Consider the following 24058-nt stretch of genomic DNA (forward strand, 5'->3'; position numbering starts at 1 on the left):
TATCACTTTTATAAGACATAAGTTTCTTTGAGGAACTCCAAATTTCTTTGATTTTTTCATTCAAAGACAGAAAACAGAATCACAGAATTTCAAAACTGGAAGATCTAATCCTGTCATTTTACCAAGGTTAAGTGACTCCCTCAAGGTTACAAAATCAGCTCACACTTAAAATCTGCTCCCCTTTACATCATATCATGAGGCAACACATCAAAATAATTGGTGCTACTTACTCCAAAGCAAAGGGGCTGGGAGATAATTTAGTTTTATGAGAAAAAGCGTGGTAGAACAGTCTCCGGAATATAACAGCTGTTCAGTAAATATCTATGGTTAGACCATGGCAACCAAGTATTCTCCATCTTAAACAAGGAGTAATAATAAGCGTACAGTGGATTATGAAATGATGAATTTATAACAAAGGAAAGCTGTTTTTTTTAAAAAAAAAAATCAGAGTTTTTACTATAATGCTGGATACATGTCATTATATATATATGTCCAAACTCACAGAATGTACACCCTATGTAAACTACAGACTTTGAGTGACAAAGATGTATCAATGTATGATCGTCAATTTTAAGAAATGTACCCCTCTGGTGAGGGATGTTGAAAGTAGGGGAGGCTGTGCATGTCTGGGGACAGGGGTATACGGGAAACCTACAAACCTGCTCAGTTTTGCTGTGAACTTAAAACCACTCTAAAAAAGTAAAGTCTATTTTTTAAAAAGTGAGAGCTTTATACTTCTGGAACAATCTGCATTCCCAACACATGAAATTACTTTCTTATTTCAAAGAGAAACATTTTGAATGAAGAGTACAACCAATTATATATATGTATATATATATATATAAATTTTAAAATAAATTTATTTATTTATTTTTGGCTGTGTTAGGTCTTCATTGTTGCATGTGGGCTTTCTCTAGTTGTGGTGAGCACGGGCTACTCTTCGTTGCGGTGCAAGGGCTCTAGGCGCGTGGGCTTCAGTAATTGTGGCACGTGGGCTCAGTAGTTGTGGCTCGTGGGCTCTAGAGCGCAGGCTCAGTAGTTGTGGTACATGGACTTAGTTGCTCTGCGCTATGTGGGATCTTCCCAGACCAGGGATCGAACCCGTGTCCCCTGCATTGGCAGGCAGATTCTTAACCACTGCGCCACCAGGGAAGCCCCAATTATTTATATTTTGAAAGAGTGTATCATTCTTGAATTTATGCCACCTTAGTGGATCCTTAAACAGGATCACAGAACATATTTTCTAATGATGATCATTATCCCTTGGTTGAACTCACAGTTAAGAAATGGAATATTAAAAAGACACGGCCATTTTTTGGTTCTGAAGAAGCTGGGGGCAGGAGAGGAATAAAGATACATATGTACAGAATGGACTTGAGGACACGGGGAGTGGGAAGGGTAACCTGGGATGAAGTGAGAGAGTGGCATGGACATATATACACTACCAAATGTAAAATAGATAGCTATTTTACATTATATTCTCCATAGCAAATGGAGATCAGCTCAGTGCTTTGTGACCAACTAGAGGGGTGGGATAGGGAGGGTGGGAGGGAGACACAAGATGGAGGAGATATGGGGATATATGTATATGTATAGCTGATTCACTTTCTTATAAAGCAGAAACTAACACTCCATTGTAAAGCAATTATACCCCAATAAAGATGTTTAAAAAAAGACATGCCCGTTTTTAATGTGTGACCATACTGCCAACTACGCACTGGTGAAGTAATACAGATTCGCAAATGTTGAAATGAGGTAAGGCAGTAATGAATAAAAGACAGACACATAATGATTGAGGGGAAAAAAAGCTGTCTTGGCAGTGACTTCCCCCAGAAGATCTAAGAATGCGAGTATTAGGTTAAGGCTCTTCTCTCTTAAAGAAAGATCAAAATGATAAGAATGCCAAATAAAACCTAAGAATAAATTCATATATTTGATTAGATCACCACCCCTTGTCTGTGATTCTCCACCTCTATTTTAGAGGTAAAACCATCTATTTCCACAGTGTAAGGAGCCAATCTCTCCTGCAGAGTCCATTAACCCTGCAAACAGAAGCAGGCTGTGCATACCAGTATTACCAGTCGTGAGCGGATGAGCACAGGGCCCAGCAAGCAGTTTCAACACAGCTGGTCCTTATTAGCTCTCTAGGTTGGACTTTGGACAAATGACAGGGACCCTAATCCTCAGAGCATCACTCTGATTTGAGGAAAAGATTTTGAGACTGATTCTGATCTAGAGGTTTTTCTCTCTCATATCTCTGGCTGCCTTGTTCCCAACAGGAAAGAAAAAATTGATACGACCCTTGCTTTGATCAAAGATTATTCAACTGGCTCGGTCATCTTCATTCAAAAAATGGGCCCTTTCCACCTAAAATGGAATGAAACCAAATAACTGCTATTAGTTAAAACTACAGTACAACTAGTAACCTCAACATTTAGCCAAAGTTGAAATCTTGATTAGAAAATGGAGGGGGAAAAAAAAAGAGAAACTCATTTAAAAAGTAAAAGACATACATAGGGCCTGTTGTGTTTAGAGATAAAATCAAGCAGTAAATGCTTTCATAATCCCACATCTGCCACAGTTAGCTACTTTAAGCTATTCATAGTTCGCTATGAGGATTGTAAAACAGTTATAATAGTCCTGACAATAATAAGAGTTATATGAAGGTTAACTATTACTGTCAATCGATATCCATCCCATCTCTACCTGTTCAAGAACAATACAACATACCAGATCAACTCCAAGAATACGCAGAAAAAGAATCCTCATTTTAAACCTGGAAATTGGATTAAATACTATAGTATTCAAGCTGTTCATAAAATTAGGCAGGATAAAGAGAAAAGAAAAATGTACAATGCTAATCGTCTAACACTAAATTTTAGAACCACAATAAATTTAAGGGAGAAAAGAGAAAATGAAATTGGGAGGTAAAAATAAATCATTCAAACAAATTTTAAGTAAATAAATAAAACTTTCCACTTTCCACAGTACCTTTAATAAGTCGGTACCACTGTTTGCAGACAAGGGCTGCAGTTTTGTGTTCCTGGTATGGTGAGAGAAAGGACAGGATATACTCCAAAACCTCTTCCGGCAGCTCAGACATGGACCTATTATGTCTAGTCTCCTCAACCTCCAATATTGGGCGGGGCTCCTCATCTTGCTCCATTGTCCCTTCCAGCACAGTCTCTTCTTGGTCCACAGCCATGAAGCTATCATCTTCACTGTCCGAGGAGCTGGCCATGACATTCCACTTGACAGCTACAGCGGGAAAGAAACAAACATCAGTATACACTGCCTGAAGTTCTGAAATAACTCAGGCAAGGCATCCAAGCTGTTCATGATTTCTTTTAGATGCTCAATCTGAAATCTGTCCTTTAGCACTTTCCCACACCAGTTGTGAGCCACCTTAATTTATCAAGTACAGCTCAAATACCAAGGCCATCCCAAATATCTAATAAATCCCTAAAGGCTTCTGATGGTATTTTTTTCTCTCCACTGAAAACCAGAGTGACAGCCGAGTTCTGGTATAACCATAAAACCAAAAAACTTGTTCTCAACAACTCCTCTAACTCAAGGATCTGACTGGCAGACAGCAAAGGGAACAGCAACTAGCTTCCCTTGGCCAGTAATATGATTCAAGACCTCAAACTTAGAAGAAAAAACTAACTGTGGGTCCTAAAAGAGTAAAAAGAACATTGTGAGGATATGGGAATAAGAAATGACAGGTTTTTTTAGCTTTTATACAAGGTAATTCACTTAAGAGGACAATAAATATTTCAATAACAGGCTTAACTAGCTATAATACCAAACACAAGGCAATATTTATATTAGAAAACATAACAGATCCAAGGAGTGAAAAACTGGAAATAATACAAATGCCCACCACCAACAGAACAGGTAGATTGTGGTACATTCACACAACAGAATACTATACAGCAAGGAACCACAGATACACACATGGGTGACTCTCTTAAACAGAATACTGAGCAAAGAAGACAAAACAGTACATACTACATAACCATGCTTATATCAAGTTCAAAACTAGGCAAAATTAATTTATGTTGTTGCAAGTGAGGATAGCGGTTACCAAAGGTAACAACTGGGAGGCTCCTGGGGTAGTGGTAAAGCTTCCTGATTGGTGATGGTTACACAGATGTGTTCAGTTTGTGACAAATTCACCCAGGTCAATACTTAACACACTTCTCTAAAGTTTACCAAAATAAGCCACTATTAACAGTTACCTCTAGTGGAGGTTAATTAATTTTTAAAAAAGTATTATGGGTATTTTTAAATGTCTTTGTGCTACCTGTATTCCCTGAATTTTCTAGGAAGAGCACAAGTTAAAACACACACAGAGGGACTTCCCTGGTGGCACAGTGGTTAGGAATCTGCCTGCCAATGCAGGGGACATGGGTTCGACCCCTGGTCCAGGAAGATCCCACATGCCGCAGAGCAACTAAGCCCGTGCACCACAGCTACTGAGCCTGCGCTCTAGAGCCTATGAGCCACAACTACTGAGCCCGCGTCTAGAGCCCATGCTCTGCAACAAGAGAAGCCACCGCAATGAGAAGCCTGCGCACCACAATGAAGAGTAGCCCCTGCTCACTGCATCTAGAGAAAGCCGCATACAGCAACAAAGACCCAGCACAGCCATAAATAAATAAATAAATAAAATAAATAAACAAACAAATAAATAAATAAATAAAACATACACAGAGGCAGGTAATTCATTTATACCACACCAGTGATGTTTCATGCAAATCCTGAGGTAAAAACAGTACAATGTTCAGGAAATAGGGTGATTTATGTAAGAAGTGTGTCACAGGTTAGATTCTAGAGGAAGCAGATGCTAAAATAAAATTAGGAATGAAAAAGGTTTAATGGGGAGAACTTTTATGAGAAGAAAAGAATAGGATTTAGCAGGAGGAGCCATCAGACCATGAGGCAGATCTGACAGAGCCTGTCCAACAGAGAGCTCGGGAGCAAGGACGGCCAGCAGAGGACTCCAGTGCTGGGCAAGAAGGTGAGGCTCTTAGATCACTGCTCTGCTCACCACCACTGCCTGCCCTGAGAGGAGCATGACCTTGTTTCCAATGCTGTGGCAGACCCTGAAAGGACTAACAGCTTTCTTTTGCTACACTCCTTACAAATGGGCAGCAAGTCATTTCTTGAAGGGGCATCTGAGTTCATTTTATAATTTGTTAATACATCTATTCCCTTGACCATACACACCTATCCTGATCATTCACTACGCCATCCACCTTACAAATTTCCAGCATTCCCTCCAGCACTAACGAGAAGGATAAGAAGTAACAGGAAGAGAAGAGTGACCCTGAAATATACTTTGGGGCCTAGAGAAAGATCTGAAATGTTCCAAAAGGTGAGGGGCGGGGGTGCGAGGAGAGCAAAGAAAAGAAACCTCCAACCTCATCTCTACCGCTCCTGTAATTCACATACTAATTATGTACAGCATCTTAAAAACTGGAAGAATGATCACATTAAGAAAAACATGAGTCAAAACTCAAGAAATTGCTCCCAACATAATTTATCCACAAAATTAGCTCATGATACTGCAATGTATCCTAGCAAAGTGGCTGCTAGAATCTTGATGATGATGAACAACGGGTGGCTAATTAGAAGTAGGGGAGGGACGTCCCTGGTGGCACAGTGGTTAAGAACCTGCCTGCCAATGCAGGGGACACAGGTTCGAGCCCTGGTCCGGGAAGATCCCACATGCCACGGAGCAACTAAGCCCGTGCGCCACAACTACTAAGTCTGCGCTCTAGAGCCTGTGAGCCACAACTACTGAGCCCACGTGCCATAACTACTGAAGCCCACACACTCTAGGGCCTGCGTGCCACAACTACTGAGCCTGCGTGCTGCAACTACTGAAGCCTGTGTGCCTAGAGCCCGTGCTCTGCAATAAGAGAATCCATCGCAATGAGAAGCCCATGCACCGCAACGAAGAGTAGCCTCCGCTCGCCGCAACTAAAGAAAGCCCACATGCAGCAACGAAGACCCAACGCAGCCAAAAAAGAAAGGTAGGGGAGTAGCCTAAATCCCCCTTGCTGGGGGAGAGTGGTGGCGGCAGAGGGAGGGCAGCAGCAATTCCCTCCATTCCTCAAAAGTAGAGAAGTATTGTGATAGGTTCACTATAAACTGTGTTAAATAAAAAATCCTTAGCCACATCTGCCCTATTTTCAGTGAACTGTTTTTCCACATGCTTAACTTGCTAGAGGAAGGCCTTTCCATTTCTAGCCCTAACTCCTACCCTAAAGAGAACAGTTACATATCAAAATGACTATACTACCCAAGGCAATCTACAGATTCAATGCAATCCCTATCAAATTACCAATGGCATTTTTCACAGAACTAGAACAAAAAATCTTAAATTTTGTATGGAGAAACAAAAGACCCTGAATAACCAAAGCAATCCTGAGAAAGAAAAATGGAGCTGGAGAAATCAGGCTCCCTGACTTCAGACTATACCACAAAGCTACAGTCATCAAAACAGTATGGTCGGGGCTTCCCTGGTGGCGTAGTGGTTGAGAGTCCGCCTGCCGATGCAGGAGACACGGGTTCGTGCCCCGGTCTGGGAAGATCCCACATGCCGCGGAGCGGCTGGGCCCGTGAGCCATGGCCGCTGAGCCTGCGCGTCCGTAGCCTGCGCGCCACAACGGGAGAGGCCACAACAGTGAGAGGCCCGCATACCGCCAAAAAAAAAAAAAAAAAAACAGTATGGTGCTGGCACAAAAACAGAAATACAGATCAATGGAACAGGATAGAAAGCCCAGAAATAAACCCACACATCTATGGTCAATTAATCAACGACAAAAGAGGCAAGACTATACAAGGGAGGAAAGACAGTCTCTTCAATAAATGGTGCTGGGAAAACTGGACAGCTATATGTAAAAATATGAAATTAGAACATTCTTTAACACCATACATAAAAATAAACTCAAAATGGATTAAAGACCTAAATATAAGATGGGATACTATAAAACTCTTAGAGGAAAACACAGGCAGAACACTCTTTGACATAAACTGCAGCAATATCTCTTTTGAGCCATCTCCTAGAATAATGGAAATAAAAACAAAAATAAACAAATGGGACCTAATTAAACTCAAAAGCTTTTGCACAGCAAAGATAACCATAAACAAAACGAAAAGACAACCCACAGAATGGGAGAAAATATTTGCAAACTACACAACGGACAAGAGATTAGTCTCTCTCCAAAATTTACAAACAGCTCATGAGGCTCAATAGCAAAAAAACAAACAACCCAATCAAAATAAGGGCAAAAGACCTAAATAGACATTTCTTCAAAGAAGACATACAGATGGCCAAGAGGCACATGAAAAGATGCGCAACATCTCTAATTATCAGAGAAATGCAAATCAAAACAGTGAGATAACACTTCACACCAGTCAGAATGGCCATTATTAAGAAAAAAATCTATAGGGAATTCCCTGGTGGTCCAGTGGTTAGAACTCTGTGCTTTCACTGTCCAGGGCCCGGGTTCAATCCCTGGTCAGGGAACTAAGTTCCTGCAAGCTGCACGGCACAGTCAAACAAACATACCTACAAATAATAAATGCTGAAGAGGGTGTGGAGAAAAGTGAACCCTCCTACACTGCTGGTGGGAATGTAAATTGGTACAGCCTATGGAGAACAGTATGGAGGTTCCTTAAAAAACTAAAAATAGAGCTACCATATGATCCAGCAATCCCACTCCTGGGCATATATCCAGAGAAAAACATGGTTCGAAAGGATACATGCACCCCAGTGTTCACTGCAGCACTGTTTACAATAGCCAAGACATGGAAACAACCTAAATGTCCATCAACAGATGAATGGATAAAGAAGATGTGGTACACATATACAATGGAATATTACTCAGCCATTAAAAGGAATGAAATTATGCCATTTGCAGCAACATGGATGGACCTGGAGATTATCATACTAAGTGAAGTAGGTCAGACAGAGAAAGACAAATATCATATGATATCGCTTGCATGTGCAATCTTAAAAATAATGATACAAATGAACTTATTTACAAAACAGAAACAGACTCACAGACTTAGGAGAATGAATTTATGGTTACGGGGAGGAGGGGGGGAGATGGGATAGATTGGGAGTTTGGGACTGACATGTACACACGGCTATATTTAAAACAGATAACCAACAAGGACCTACTGTCAGGGAACTCTGCTCAATATTCTGTAATAACCTAAACGGGAAAAGAATTTGAAAAAGAATAGACACATTTATATATATTACTGAATCACTATGCTGTACACCTGAAACTAACACAACATTGTTAATCAAATATACTCCAATATAAAATTTCTAAAAATCTTTTTTTAAAAAAGAGTACAGAAAACAATAAAAATAATTAGAATTTTTCTGGCCCCTCTCCCACAAAAGTGCCTTTTTCTACTGGAAAAAATATCACTTCCCACAATCCTTCTTACTCTTTCCCATGCAAGTTATCATTTTTCATCTCCCATTGACCATATTCCTTTATTTATTGACTTTCTCATATATTTAACCCTCATTCAGCCCTGAAATTCACCAAGGAAAAGAGTCCAAAGAAACAGATTCCTTGAGTTCGGCTGCATCTTTCACATTTGAATTAAATATAGCATGTGAAATACAACTGCTCCCTTACACATCTTGACAGATTGTGAGCTGAGGGTCTGCTTCTGAACAAACTGAATCAATGAAGGCTGCAAAAGGTTATTTATATTACTATTTTTTCCCAAGCAAAATAAATCTGTTTGGCTCAATAAAACAACTTCTTACTCTCTTTCCAAACCTTCTCAAGGTACAATTAGCAAGCTTAAATAAAGGGACTCACACTTTTGTAATTCCAAGTTTTAAGCAATTCTCATCGTTCAACCATTTCACTGCCCATAAAAGCAGCAAACCTCATGCCCCCGAGGGCACGTTTGCTGACTTGGCTTTGAGCACAGATGCCAATGAGAAAACACAGGTATGGGTTCAGATGCAAATCCTCTGTAATTACGTGCCCTGCACCAATTTGCACAACCCTTCATTTTCATGTCCATGGTTAGGTAATGAAATCATCACTCATACTCCCAGAGGATATAGAGACACTTTGAAACAGTTTTTCATTTTTTCATGCCAAAAGGTGTACACTGGCCTGAGAGTCTGCTGCCAGACTCCTGAGCCGTACCCAATGACCCTTTGCTGGGTCAAAAGGGATGGTACTGAAGAGAAACCATTTATTTGGTCCAGCTGTATCTTTTCTTTTGAAAAACTACTACACTATATCCAACTAAATACAAACCAATATTTTAAACCCAAATATTTTGCCCTTCTGGAGTTTAAATTAAGGTTAAGACTTTGAGACTGGGAGATCTGGCTACTGCTTCTAGCAATAATGATCTGTTACCCAGGCTAAGTCACACAGTTAAAACAGGAAAATCTCTCTATCCCTAATAAATGAAAGTTCCCCGCCTACTTCATAAAGATTCTGTAAAGCCAGCAGATGGCAACAAACTCCTCTGAACTTATTGGAGGAAACAGATTAACTTGTGAAGGGTTAAAATCGATTCAAAGAAATTCAAGATGGGAATGAAACTACTTTGTTATCCATGTAACAATCACTGCCTAGTACAATATTTGACCAATTGTACCTTTGATTTCTACACAACTAGACATCTGACAATCCTCTTGGAGTAAACACATTTTCTTTTCTTAAGAAAATCAGAATACACTTCACTTACCTGAAAGGAAATCGAACATTTAAAATACAATCAAGCTTATTCTTCACAATTTCAAAAGGTTAAAAAATGCAATTAAGGGAAAACCTTAATGATGATGGTAAAAAAGAGCACTGAGACTTAACTAAAGAATGCATAGCTGGATTGAATGGAAAGCACCCACAGTCATCCATCAGCATGAGGGCCTCTCAAGCTTCAGGGGCAAAGTAGCAACCCTGCACAGACATCATTATGAACTCATGAAGTTACCCACCCCAGCCACACTAATGGGAGCTAAGTATTTTTTTAAAAATATTTATTTATTTATTTGGTTGTGCTGGGTCTTAGTTGTGGCAGGTGGGCTCCTTAGTTGCAGCACGTGGGCTCCTTAGTTGCGGATCACAGGCTCCTTAGTTGTGGCCCGCGAGCACATGAGCTCCTTAGTTGTGGCATGCAAACTCTTAGTTATGGCATGCACATGGGATCTAGTTCCCTGACCAGGGATCGAACCCGGGACTCCTGCATTAGAAGCGTGGAGTCTTATCCACTGCACCACCAGGGAAGTCCCGTGAGCTAAGTATTAAATACTAGCCTTGAAAACAGAAAATACTGTTGAATGAAGATTTACAGACCACAATATGATCCAATCTAAGATGATAATAAGTCTTCTTCATATTAATATACCACCATTATTATTATCATTGTACTAGGTCAAATGAAAAAGTTACAAGAAGTGAAAAAATGGTAAAATATAAATTTCTACCTTACTTCATGCACTCAATAAACACCAATGGAACATTTGCTATATGTGAAAATACTGTGCTTAGATCTCATGGGAGTTATAAAAAGAAGATATGCCACTGTTTCCTCTCAAAGAGATTCACCCAGTAAGAGCCAAAGACAAAGAATACCAGCACAGGACAGACTGTGGTACCAATCAAGAAGCTCTAGCAGTTCAGGAAAGGAAGAGATGCCTTCCAACTAGTATGAGAAGGAAGTAATACAGAAGCAAGCATTTTGGCTTTGAAGAATAGGTAGCATCCCAGAGAATGAAATGGGGGAAGGTGGAAAGAGGAAAGATTTTCAAGTTACTGTCTCCTGTACGATACTCTTTGCCACTTACAGAATTACTTTTAGGCCAAAAGGGCAAAAAACTGGGCTTCCCTGGTGGCACAGTGGTTAAGAATCCACCTGCCAACGCAGGGTCACGGGTTCGAGTCCTGATCTGGGAAGATCCCACATGCCACGGAGCAACTAAGCCCATGCAACATAACTACTGAGCCCATGTGTCACAACTACTGAAGCCCATGTGCCTAGAGCCCATGCTCCACAACAAGAGAAGCCACCGCAATGAGAAGCCTGTGCACTGCAACAAAGAGTAGCCCCTGCTCGCTGCAACTAGAGAAAGCCCGCGCAGCGACGAAGACCCAACACAGCCAAAAATAAAATAAATTTAAAAAGAATGATAAAAAAAATTTTTTTTAAAAAGAGCAAAAACTTTTTTACGCAATGGGCATTTTACCACATGTACAAACTACTTAATATTTTGTCTACATTAACAGAAGCTCATAATCTGGAAACTCCTTAGTTCCTGACAGTCAATGTTTTGATATAAAAAAAGTCTAGAAATAGAATAATTTGGCATAACTACTGTTGCTATTAGCAAACTGTGAGCTATTTTGACAAGTAAATTCGGAGAGCTGTTTCTAGAAAGCATTCCAAATTTAATAACAGATATCAGCTGCAGTGAGGTTTGTTCTTTTTAAATGGTTAACTCATCTCTGTGTTATCCAAATAAGAGTCCCTTTAATGAAACAGAAAAATAAAGTATTTTCCCAAACTACCCAACAGTATACTTTCTTGTCATTCTTTGCAATGGCTGATGTTAAATGAAAGCATTTTATGACTGTTACAGAATAGTAGCAGAAATGTACAGTTCTCAGGGCCATTCCCCATATTCATATGTAGCAGCCAAAGGATTTTACTAAGTATAAACGGCTGAGAAAAATATACTGGTTTCAATCATCAATGAAGATGTTCTAGGTTCTGAAAATTCCATATGGAGAACCATATACTCTAGGTTCAGCAAAATGTTTCATGTGGTACAAAATGAAAAAAGTATAACAAAACTTTAACACTCAAATTTATATTTCATGAGAGCTTGAATTTTTAAATTTTAAGAGAAGACAGTAATAATATACAAAGTATAGCGTAATTCTAATTGTAGTAATTTAACTGTAGGACTTCCCTGGTGGCGCAGTGGTTAAGAATCCGCCTGCCAATGCAGCGGACACGGGTTCGAGCCCTGGTCCGGGAAGATCCCACATGCTGCGGAGCAACTAAGCCCGTGTGCCACAACTACTGAGCCTATGCTCTAGAGTCTGAGAGCCACGACTACTGAGCCCGCGTGCCACAACCACTGAAGCCCGCACACCTAGAGCCCATGCTCCGCAACAAGGGAAGCCACCTCAATGAGAAGCCTGCGCACCACAATGAAGACTAGCCCCCGCTCGCCGCAACTAGAGAAAGCCTGCGCACAGCAACGAAGACCCAATGCAGCCAAAAATAAACAAATAAATTTATAAAAAATAATAATAATTTAACTGTAACAGTGATTTTAAATAAAAGGCTTTCATTTGAAGTGTAGTACAAATCAGAGGAGAGTTAGAGAAAAGGTGCATTAAAAGGTGCAATTTTCTAGGCTTGGAAATTATTTTCCTCTTGAAAATAATTATTTAGGAAAGTAAGAAAATGCAAAAGAGGCCAATAACCATACTGTAACAGTAGTAAACTGTGTTAACTCAAAATTGACTGCACCAGGCTGCAGAAACGCTCAAAGCACACCTACCTCTCCCTCTGTGCTTCCACAATACTAAGTACCTGTCTTCATACTAGCAATTACTATACTGTTGTCTGTCTGCCTCCTCCTCTCCCCTTAAGGCACAAAAGAAAATAATTCTATTTCTTGTATTCATATACACACTCAGCAAAAGGCTGCTCAATGAATAAGCAAACAAAGCTTTATGAATTCATTTTAGAGTCAACAAAAGCTAAATGTTCATTTCTAGATATTCTGATTGAAAAAAACAAACTTCGTATCAAAAATTTAAATGAAAAATAATAAAATCACAGATTTCAGATGGTTAAAGACAAATAAAACTAGAGGGTAAAAATGGGGCATAAGGGACTTCCCTGGCAGCCCAGTGGTTAAGACTCCATGCTTCCACTGCAGCGGGCACGGGTTTGATCCCTGGTCAGGGAACTAAGATCCTGTAAGCTGCGTGGTGCAACGAAAAAAATTTTTTTAAATTAAAAATAAATAAAATGTATAGTACTTAAGCAAATCATTACTATTTTTAAAAAATATTTATTTATTTATTTGGTTGCACCGGGTCTTAGTTGCGGCACATGGGCTTCTCAGTTGTAGCTCGCGGGCTCCTTCTTTGCAGCACATGGGCTCCCCAGTTGCGGCATGTGAACTCTTAGTTGTAGCATGCATGTGGGATCTAGTTCCCTGACCAGGAATGGAACCCGGGCCCCCTGCATGGGGAGCGCAGAGTATTAACCACTGCGCCACCAGGGAAGTCCCAAGTCATTACTATTTTTAAGATGTTCTGATTTTTCTGCCATTATGTACCCTCATTCTGAAAACAAGGGAGGAGTATGCAAAACCACTGCATATCAGGATTCTCTTAGCTTTTTGAGGAAAGGTTCTATCACAATGGTTCCCAGACCTCTGAATTTCACAGACCAGCAAGTTTTTTTGAACTGACATAGGGTCGACAACTTTTTATTTTCCCAAATAAGGCAGGAAAAAAAAAAAAAACTACCTACCCACACCCACAAATCCTACCATCTAATATCGTCATAGTTTTATAAAAGGACGTTTAAAAACCTGAACAAGTTGGATTGGAAGATCATAATCTCTGATAAAGGCTTTTCCTTCCAAGAAAGGAAACCTTATAAACACACGCATGCACAAACCCTCAAGACAATATGAACCTGAACCAATTTTGGGGGGACTACTATTTCACTACTATGTCAGGCTATTTCATTTTACTACTTATTTACTTTGTGAAAAAAAATCCCACAATTTAAACAAGTTATACAGTCTGAAATTTTTTAAAGGCTAATTTAAATTAAAACTCCCAGCATGCTGGGAAACCTTTTCCAAATGCTAGAAAAAGAGAGACAATGATGGCTACTGGCAAGAATGCATGAAAGATGAATGTAACCTGATTTCTTTTAAAAATAGCTTAGCTGCTCTTTTGTTTCATTGGCTGGTGAATTCATAACGTTTTTTTACTCAAGTGTTTCCCCCACTAAATTTTTAAGGTCTGTATTTTTAACAAGACAACTGTAGCACCTTTTTTTCTTTTAAACTGCAATGGAATATATCAAATTTTATTACTGTTATTAGGGATACTACAGTCAAACCATAGAGTTTCAAAACTTCCCATAGAAACTAAAGTTTAAAACATAAGATGCTATTTTACGACACATTAAAAGAAAAAAGAGAAAGGAAAAAAAGGAACAAGTCCAAACCTCATTCCAAAATGATCTAAGTTAGAAAACTCTTCAAAATCCAGAGGAAAGTCTTTTTCCAGAGGAAAACAAAAGTCTCCCCTGAGTTAAGGATAGTTAAAGCAATCATCACTTCATGGTTTCAGTTTTAAGAAGGGCTAACATCTTTCTAGTTCAGTCATCCACTGCAGATCTATTTCAATGGAAGGAAGAAAGTTTTTTTAAGTTTTATTATTATTATTATTTTTGGCCACACCGTGCAACTTGAAGGATCTTAGTTCCCTGACCAGGGATCAAACCCATGGCCCCTGCAGTGGAAGTGCAGCGTCCTAACCACTGGACCGCCAGGGAATTCCCAGAAGGAATAATTTTTAAAAAATCAAATTCATTTTACTTTGCATAATCAGCTCTGTATCATTAAATGAATATTTTCCCCATAATTAAAAAACAGCAATTGATTTTAAGTTTCTTTTAAGTATATCAACATATACAAGTATTTCTACTATTGCACAGAACTTCTTGTATAGCTGATCCTTGAACAAGGCGGGAATTAGGGGCGTCTACCCTCCTCCACTCAGTTGAAATCTGCGTGTAACTATTGGGTTGGCCAAAAAGTTCCTTCAGTTTTTAAGTAAAAATAAAAGACACATTTTTCATTTTCACCAAGAACTTTACTGAACAATGTAATCACCATTTTGTTCCACTACCTTCTGCCATTTTTCAGGCAACTTCATAATTCCATCTTCCCAAAACTTTTTATCTTTTTGAGCAAAGAACTGTTCCAGGTGTCTTTTACAGTCTTCCAGGGAATTGAAATTTTTCCCATTAAGAGAATTTTGTAAAGATTGAAATAAATGGAAATCTAAAGGTACAATGTCTGGTGAATACGGTGGATGAATCAGAACTTCCCAGCCAAGCTGTAATAGTTTTTGCCTGGTCATCAAAGAAACATGCAGTCTTGCATTATCCTGATGGAAGATAAATGCATTTTCTGTTGACTAATTCCAGACGCTCTTCAACAACTGCTGCTTTTGGTTGGTCTAACTGGGAGCAGTACTTGTTGGAATTAATCATTTTTCAGGAAACAGCTCATAATAGAGGACTTCCTTCCAATCCCACCATATACACAGCATCACCTTCTTTGTTTTTTGGGTTTTTTAAAATAAATTTATTTATTTTTGGCTGCATTGGGTCTTCATTGTTGCATGCGGGCTTTCTCTAGTTGCAGCAAGCGGGGGCCTCCCTTTGTTGCGGAGCATGGGCTCTAGGTGCGTGGGCTTCAATAGTTGTGGCTTGTGGGCTCTAGAGCGCAGGCTCAGTAGTTGTGGTGCACGGATCTTCCCAGACCAGGGCTTGAACCTGTGTCCCCTGCATTGGCAGGTGGATTCTTAACCATTGTGCCACCAAGGAAGTCCCAACATCACCTTCTTTGGATGAAGACCAGCCTTTGGTGTGCTTGGTGGAAGTTCATTTCACTTGCCCCATGATCTCTTCTGTTCCACATTATTGTACAGTATCCACTTTTCATCGCCTGTCACAATTTGTTTTAAAAACAGAATGTTTTCGTCACGTTTAAGTAGAGAATCGCATGCGGATATATGGTCAAGAAGGTTTTCTTCACCTAACTTATACGGAACCCAAACATCAAAGCAATCAACATAACCAAGCTAGTGCAAATGATTTTCAACACTTGATTTGGATATTTTGAGCCTGTCGGCTATCTCCTGCGTGCTATAACGTTGACTGTTCTCAATTAATGTCTCGATTTGATTGCTATCAACTTCAACAGGTCTACCCAACGGTGGAGCATCGCCCAGCGAGAAATCTCCAGCATGAAACTTCACAAACCACTTTTGACGCGTTCCATCAGTCACAGCACCTTCTCCATACACTGCACAAATCTTTTTGTGAGTTTCAGTTGCGTTTTTACCTTTCTTGAGATAACAAATGCCGAAAATGTTGCTTTTTTTCTTCCATCTTCAATATTAAAATGGCTACACAAAAATTCACCACTTTTGATGGGGTTTTTTTTAAGTGCATGCTGGTATGACAGCTGCCACGATACAATCTAACAAAATTTTTTTTTTTTTTTTTTTTTTTTAACAAAATTGTTTTTAATCAAGTTAGAAACAACTAAGTGCTACTAGAGCCATCTTACGGAAACGCCCAACGCAGTTTCTGGCCAACCCAATAACAGCCCTCCTTATACACGTTTCCTCCATATTCACCCCCAGATGGTATACTACTGCAGTATTTACTACTGGAAAAAGAAAATCCCTGTATAAGTGGTCCCTTGCAGTTCACACCTGTTGCTCAAGGGTCAACTATATAAGCATTTCCTTCTTCATAAGAAGGAAAATTGCAGTAATGTATTGGATTTGGTGGCATTGACTTGCCGTTTGACTCAGCAAGTTAATTTTCAGGCATCTTTCCAACACAAACATCTATACATGTGCACTAGTGGAGGTTTGCTGCATCTTCTCTGTAATGACAAAAACTTGCAACTACCTAGAAGTCCATTAATAGGACTTCTCTGGTGGTCCAGTGGTTAAGATGTAGCTCCTCCACTGCAGGCGGCACGGGTTTGATCTCTGGTCGGGGAAGTTCTGCATGCTGCGCGGTGCGGCCAAAGAGCAAAATAAAAGTCTATTAATGGAAGAATGGCTATGTAAATTACGCTATATCTAAGCTACAGAATTTAAAGCACTAGTTTTTTAAAATGTGGGTATGCCAGCATATATTGGCATGAAAAGATCTCCAAAAACTGAAAAATAATATGATTAATATAATACCACTTATGTTAAATAATAAATCAATGGCTGCCCATCAGAATCGTCTGAGAACTATTAAAATTCAGATTCCTGGGGCTTCCCTGGTGGCACAGTGGTTGAGAGTCTGCCTGCCGATGCAGGGGACACGGGTTCGTGCCCCGGTCCGGGAAGATCCCACATGCCTCAAAGTGGCTGAGCCTGCGCGTCTGGAGCCTGTGCTCCGCAACGGGAGAGGCCACAACAGTGAGAGGCCCACGTACAGCAAAAAAAAAAAAAAAAAAAAAAAAAAAAAATTCAGATTCCTAAGCCCATTCAAGCCAATCTAATGAAAATCTCTGGGGGGTTGGATCCCAGGCATTTTTATTTTTAAGAGAGCACCTGAACAGCTCTTTCACAGCCAGTTCAACGACAACAACAAAGGAACAAATCAAAATTGTATATCCACATAGGTATCTATATCTATATCTATATGCATAGAAAAATGATCTAGAAAGACACACATCAAAGTTAGGAGCAGCACCTCTGAGGAGGGAAAGAAGGAGGCTTTGCCTTTTTAAAATTAATTTTTAACAGCCAAATATTGATACATCATACAGACAAAACCATAGAGAGGTACAGCCACAGTGGGAAACAGTATGACAATTTCTCAAAAAATCAGTCAGAATTACCATATGATCCAGCAACTTCACTCCTGGGTATATACCCAAAAGAACTGAAAGCAGGGACTCAAACAGGTATCTGTATACCCATGTTCATAGCAGTGCTGTTCACAACAGCAAAAAGGTAGAAACAACTCAAATGTCTATCAGTGGATAACGGATAAACAAAATGTAGTATACACACGTAACAGAATATTATTTAGCCTTAAACAGGAAGGAAATTCTGACACATGCTACAAGGAGAAGCCTGAAGACATTATGCTAAGTGAAACAAGCCAGACATGAAAGGATAAGTACCACATGATTCCGATTATGTGAGGTACCTAGAGCACTCAAGTTATACAGCAAAGTAGAATGGTGGTTGCCAGGGGAGCTAGAGGGTGGGGAGAACAGGGAATAATTGTTCAATGTGTATGGAGTTTCAGTCAGGGAAGATAAAAACATTCTGGGATGAATAATGGTGATGGTTGCACAATAATGTGAATGTACTCAATGCCACTTAACTGTACAGTTAAAAATGATTAAAATGGTAAACTTCATGTTATGTAAATTTACCACAATTTTTTAAAACTGCATAGGACTTTCCTGGTGGTGCAGTGGTTAAGAATCCTCCTGCCAATGCAGGGGAAACGGGATCGAACCCTAGTCTGGGAAGATCCCACATGCGGTGGAGCAACTAAGCCTGTGCGCCACAACTACTGAGCCCACATGCCACAACTACTGAAGCCCGCGCACCTAGAGCCCACGCTCTGCAACAAGAGAAGCCACCGCAATGAGTAGCCCCCGCTCACCACAGCTAGAGAAAGCCCGCACGCAGCAACCAAGACCCAATGTAGCCAAAAATAAATAAATAATTTTTTTAAAAATTTAAAAAATAGAATTTTAAACAAAAAAATACATATATATTCCTAACCAATACACTGCTAAGTTGTTAAACGTAGCTGCAGTTCATTTTCACTGCAGTGTAAAACCTTGCTGTATGAATCAGTCATAATTTATCCTTGTTGAATGAAATCAGTTCTTTCCAATGTTTTGCTCTTATGAAATAATGAGCATTTTCTAACTTCTCTAGAATACTGGCTTTCAAATTTTGACAGCAACCACAATAAGAAAATACACTTTACCTCGTAAATCAGTCTACCCACACATACACAGATACATAGCTAGGAATAAGTTTCACAAAATAACACCCTTACAGTAAAGTACACTGATATTTTCTATTGTATTTACCAGTTAAGAAAATGGTTGGTCAAATGCCACTAAATTGTCTTCATTCTAATGGGCTGCAAGCCACAGGCTGAAAAACAACGCTCTAGAGTACATGTTTAGGAGTGAAATTGCTGGGTGTAGGTTATACATCTTTACTAGATAACGTCAAACTGTCTTTCAAAGTGACTGTTCCAATTTACACTCCCACCTGCAGTGTATGCAACAAGTGATTTTAATTTGACTTGATTTTAAAATCATAAAGGGGCTTTAAAAGTCTATCAAGGGCTTCCCTGGTGGCGCAGTGGTTGAGAGTCCGCCTGCCGATGCAGGGGACACGGGTTCGTGCCCCGGTCCGGGAAGATCCCACATGCCGCGGAGCGGCTGGGCACGTGAGCCGTGGCCGCTGAGCCTGTGCGTCCGAAGCCTGTGCTCCGCAACGGGAAAGGCCACAACAGTGAGAGGCCCGCGTACCACAAAAAAACAAAAACAAAACAAAACAAAAAGTCTATCAAATGCTTTTGCTCAATTATTAAAATATCATGTTTCCTGTTAGTCTATTGCTGAAATAAGTTATATTAATTGATTTTTTAAAAATATATATTTATTTGGCTGTGTTGGATCTTAGTTGCGGCACGCCGGGCCTTAGTTGTAACATGTGGGATTAGTTGAGGCATGCAGGATTCTAATTCCCTGATCAGGGATTGGAACCCGGGCCTCCTGCATTGGGAACGCAGAGTCTTGATTAACCATAGGACCATCACTGGACCACCCTACTAATTGATTTTCTAATGTTAAAACAAGCTTGCATTCCTCAGATAAACTGAATTAGGCCACAGTTTATTATATGTTTTACAATGCTAGATTCATTCTGCTAATGTTTAGTTTAGGATTTTTGCGTCTATGTTCATGAGAAACACAACATATAATTTCTTTCTTGTACTGTCCATTCCTGGTTTTGGAATCAAAATCATGCTAGTTTCATAAACTGATTTGGGGACTCTTCCTTTCCCCCCATTCTCTGGAAGAGTTTACATAAAACTGGAATTATCTGTTCCTTGAATATTTGGCAGAAATTGCTTGCAAGTCTATATAGGCCTGCAGTTTTCTTTTTTTTAAAGGAAGTTTATTTATTTATTAATTATTTTTTGGCTGCGTTGAGTCTTTGTTGCTGCACGTGGGTTTTCTCTAGTTGCAGCAAGCGGGGCTTTCTCTTCATTGCGGTGCGCAGGCTTCTCATTGCGGTGGCTTCTCTTGTTGCGGAGCACTGGTTCTAGGCATGTAGGCTTCAGTAGTTGTGGCTCACGGGCTCAGTAGTTGTGACTCGTGGGCTCTAGAGTGCAGGCTCAGTAGTTGTGGCACACGGGCTTAGTTGCTCCGCAGCATGTGGGATCTCCCCGGACCAGGGCTCGAACCTGTGTCCCCCGCGTTGGCAGGCGGATTCTTTATTTTTATTTATTTTTGGCTGCATTGGGTCCTTATTGCTGTGCGTGAGCTTTCTCTAGTTGTGGCGAGCGGGGGCTACTCTTCGTTGTGGTGCACGGGCTTCTCATTGCGGTGGCTTCTCTTGTTGTGGTTGTGGCGCGGTGGCTTCTCTTGTTGTGGTTGTGGCTCATGGGCTCTAGAGCGCAGGCTCAGTAGTTGTAGCCCACGGGCTTAGTTGCTCCGCGGCATGCGGGATCTTCCCGGACCACGGCTCAAACCCGTGTCCCCTATATTGGCAGGCGGATTCTTAACCACTGCGCCACCAAGGAAGTCCCTGGAGTTTTCTTTGTGAGACCTTTCTGTCCACTGATTCCATTTCTTTTGTAATAGGACTATTTGAGTTAGTCTCACTAGCCAAAATCAACTATAGCTTTTATTACCATACAATTTAAACTTAGACTAGTGACAAAACATAGAGGTGAGCTATACTGATGTCATCTAAGCAATGGGTAAATGCCCTTGAACAAGTTTTATCTGTTCTGAAAACTTTCAATTTATGTTGAGCCAACTAACCTCTTCTAATCTCCAACAGACGTCACCAAAAAGTCTGTTCACTTACACAGCCCCCATGTCTATAACCTGCTTCTTCTCCACTAGATTCCTTTCTTCCCCACTACATTGTACACTCCTTGAGAGCAGAGACTAAGTCACATTCATCTTTGTACATCCAGCACATTAGTAGTTACCTTACCAATATAAATACTTTTTTAATGAATGAAGGTCACAAGGTCCCTTACTGAAGAGCTTAATGTTAGTGACTCACTTCTGGGTTGCCAAGTATACTCCTGAAGCGTTTAGTGTTGAAGAACTCTTATCAGACCATTCTTTCACATGACCCTCCTTGTGACCAAAAGCACATCTACTAAGACAGTTTGCCTTAGTTGGTAGTACGATATAAAACAGGTTTTTCTTGGGGCTTCCCTGGTGGCGCAGTGGTTGAGGGTCCGCCTGCTGATGCAGGGGACGCGAGTTCATGCCCTGGTCCGGGAAGGTCCCGCGTGCCGCGGAGCGGCTGGGCCCGTGGGCCACGGCTGCTGGACCTGCACGTCCGGGGCCTGTGCTCCGCGGCGGGTGGGGCCACAGCGGTGAGAGGCCCGAGTACCACAAAAAAAAAAAAAAAAAAGTTTTTCTTCACTGATGAAGCTACTGAAATAAAAGTAAATCTTGAACTACTTGCTGCACCTGAACTCCCTGCTAACCAAATGAGTCAACTAAGTATAAAACTGTAAAATGAACAACAGGGATGACACTTCAAAATGATCAGGGGGAAAACGCCAGGATGTTATTCTATGACAGATTACAAATAACTGCCATCATTCAATCACAGATTCTAAGACACGTGGAATTTTTGAAGACATACTAATCCTTTATGGAAATCTGCATGTTGCCAAGGGCCTAGCTGAAAAAAACAAACAAATAAGCAAGCCCCCACTCCCTCGCCCCAAACTGCCAACTTTTAATAGTGCTAAGTCCCAAAAGAAAAACATTAAAGGGAGGCCACAAAGAATGATAAGCATTAGAATCATAGCACTGGGACTTCCCTGGTGGTCCAATAGTTGAGAGTCCTCGCTTCTACTGCAGGGGACGCAGGTTCGATCCCTGGTCAGGGAACTAAGATTCCGTGTGCCGCACAGTGGAGCCAAAAAAAAAAAGCATCATAGCACTTTAGAAGTGGGACTTAAAAGTTTTGGCCAAACCATTTTTAAAAGCATTTTAGAATTCAAGTAAAACTTACTATCCCAATCCACATTTGTCAAAACCCACAGAACTTTACAGCACAGAGTCTTAATATATGCAAATTCTTAAAAAACTTATTAGGAAGGAGTGAGACTATGACTAAAGAATCTAACTGTATTACAAATATATAAAACAGTCATGAGTGGATGAAAAGTTGCTGACCACATGAGTGGCATCTGTAACACTAAATGCAAAAGGAACTGCATGTAAGCACTAGACTCTACTTGAACTCGTTTCCCACAGAAACACAGTTAATTCTAATATAGCTATATATGTATAATGAAGCTGAACAATTAGTAGATGAATGGTGGATGGCAGGAGCCAAGCTTCTCACTGTGCTGGAGTGGGAATTTACAGACAAGTGAGGGAAGGAGTGTAGAATGATCATGTGATAACAGATCAGAGTAGAGATACAATATAATATAGATGGTTACATATAGAAATATTTATAGATTTATATATATACAGGGGTTAGTATACATACATATATATCCTTGCACTGTCAGCTGAGAGGGCCTAGAAGCAACAACACCCCCAGTAGCAATAAGTATATCTAGCACCCAGATCCTGATTTTTTTTTTTTTGGGGGGGGGGGGGCTGCATTGTGTCTTTGTTGCTGCCCGCGAGCTTTCTCTAGTTGTGGCGAACGGGGGCTACTCTTTATTGCGGTGCACGGGCTTCTTATTGTGGTTGCTTATCTTGTTGCAGAGCAGGGGTTCTAGGCGTGTGGGCTTCAGTAGTTGTGGCACATGGGCTCAGTAGTTGTGGCTCACGGGCTCTAGAGCGCAAGCTCAGTAGTTGTGGCACATGCGCTTAGTTGCTCCAAGGCGTGTGGGATCTTCCTGGACCAGGGCTTGAACCCGTGTCCCCTGCATTGTCAGGTGGGTTCTTAACTACTGCACCACCAGGGAAGTCCCCTGATCTTGATTTCTAATACCATTTTCCAATAAAAGGAACAACGGCTGCTTGGTGAAATGGCAGAACTAGGACTAGGACAGGAACTATACACGATGAGCCTGAATAATTTTGTAGTGCCAGAAAGCAAGGATGTGATTCAAAAACAAAACATGTATGGCATTATATCAAAAGAACATAAGAGACAAATGAAAGAACTCCTGATGGCCAAAGATGAAACAATTTGAGCACAAAATAAATATCCATGAGTTCATACTAATATAAATGATTGAAAAGGGGGCGGAAAAAAAAAGAGGGGAGAGAAATCTCCCTTGCAAATTTCCAAATGATTCATGTAGATTCTCCCCCTTCCAGTAGGTGTGGCTTAATTTCCCTCATCTTCCTAATTTGTCTCCACCTAGGTAAAATTCTTATGTGCATACAATGTAGCTTGATACTAAGCTAGTTTTACAGTGGATAGGAAATAATTTTTCTTTTTTTTTCTTCAGCTAAGACAACAAAAGAGATGATTTATTGTACATGTGTTATATTCAACCACACTGAGAACAGAACTAGTCCAGAATGTCACAGGTCCAGGATAAAGGACCAAAGGGGACTGATTTGGTATGAGCAAGAAGGGCCTCTCAAATGTGGTGGAGGCAATCAGATGGCAACGGATGCTTTGGATCCACTGAGACAAGTTCTAGATGTTAGGCATGCAATCCAACAATTTGCACCAGTGTCCCTGGCCTCTGGTTTTCCTTGTTTCTGCTCCTGTGGCTTCCACGCTGCACTAGCTAGCGGTTTATCTGGACCTCTGACTCAACTTTCTTCTTTTGTGCCTATTCACTTCTTCCTCCACTTGACCCTCAGAGCGCCAAAATTTCTAAGAAGATGGCACTAAGGCCAAGAGAGCTAGAAAATAATTTCAACCAGAAGACTGCTGCATAACTTCATTCTTTATACCTTGGGCAAATAAAACTTTCATGTATATCTATGCCAGGAAATTCACAATGGGGAAATGAAGGTTAAAAATGAAGAAATGAAAAACAA

General features: G+C 40.4%; 1 protein-coding gene across 1 annotated transcript in view; it reads right to left on the reverse strand.

The window, feature by feature from the left end:
• The window catches only part of FBXO42 (F-box protein 42), a 94858-nt gene that overhangs the window by 39048 nt on the left and 31752 nt on the right, over positions 1 to 24058 (reverse strand). The window contains exon 2 of the mRNA XM_065885947.1: positions 2992 to 3258. Coding sequence (XP_065742019.1) covers positions 2992 to 3241 — 250 coding nt within the window. The 5' untranslated portion in view covers positions 3242 to 3258. The remainder of the gene's footprint in view (positions 1 to 2991; positions 3259 to 24058) is intronic.

Source organism: Phocoena phocoena, chromosome 1, assembly GCF_963924675.1.
Source record: "Phocoena phocoena chromosome 1, mPhoPho1.1, whole genome shotgun sequence".
In the NCBI taxonomy this organism is placed as follows: domain Eukaryota; kingdom Metazoa; phylum Chordata; class Mammalia; order Artiodactyla; family Phocoenidae; genus Phocoena; species Phocoena phocoena.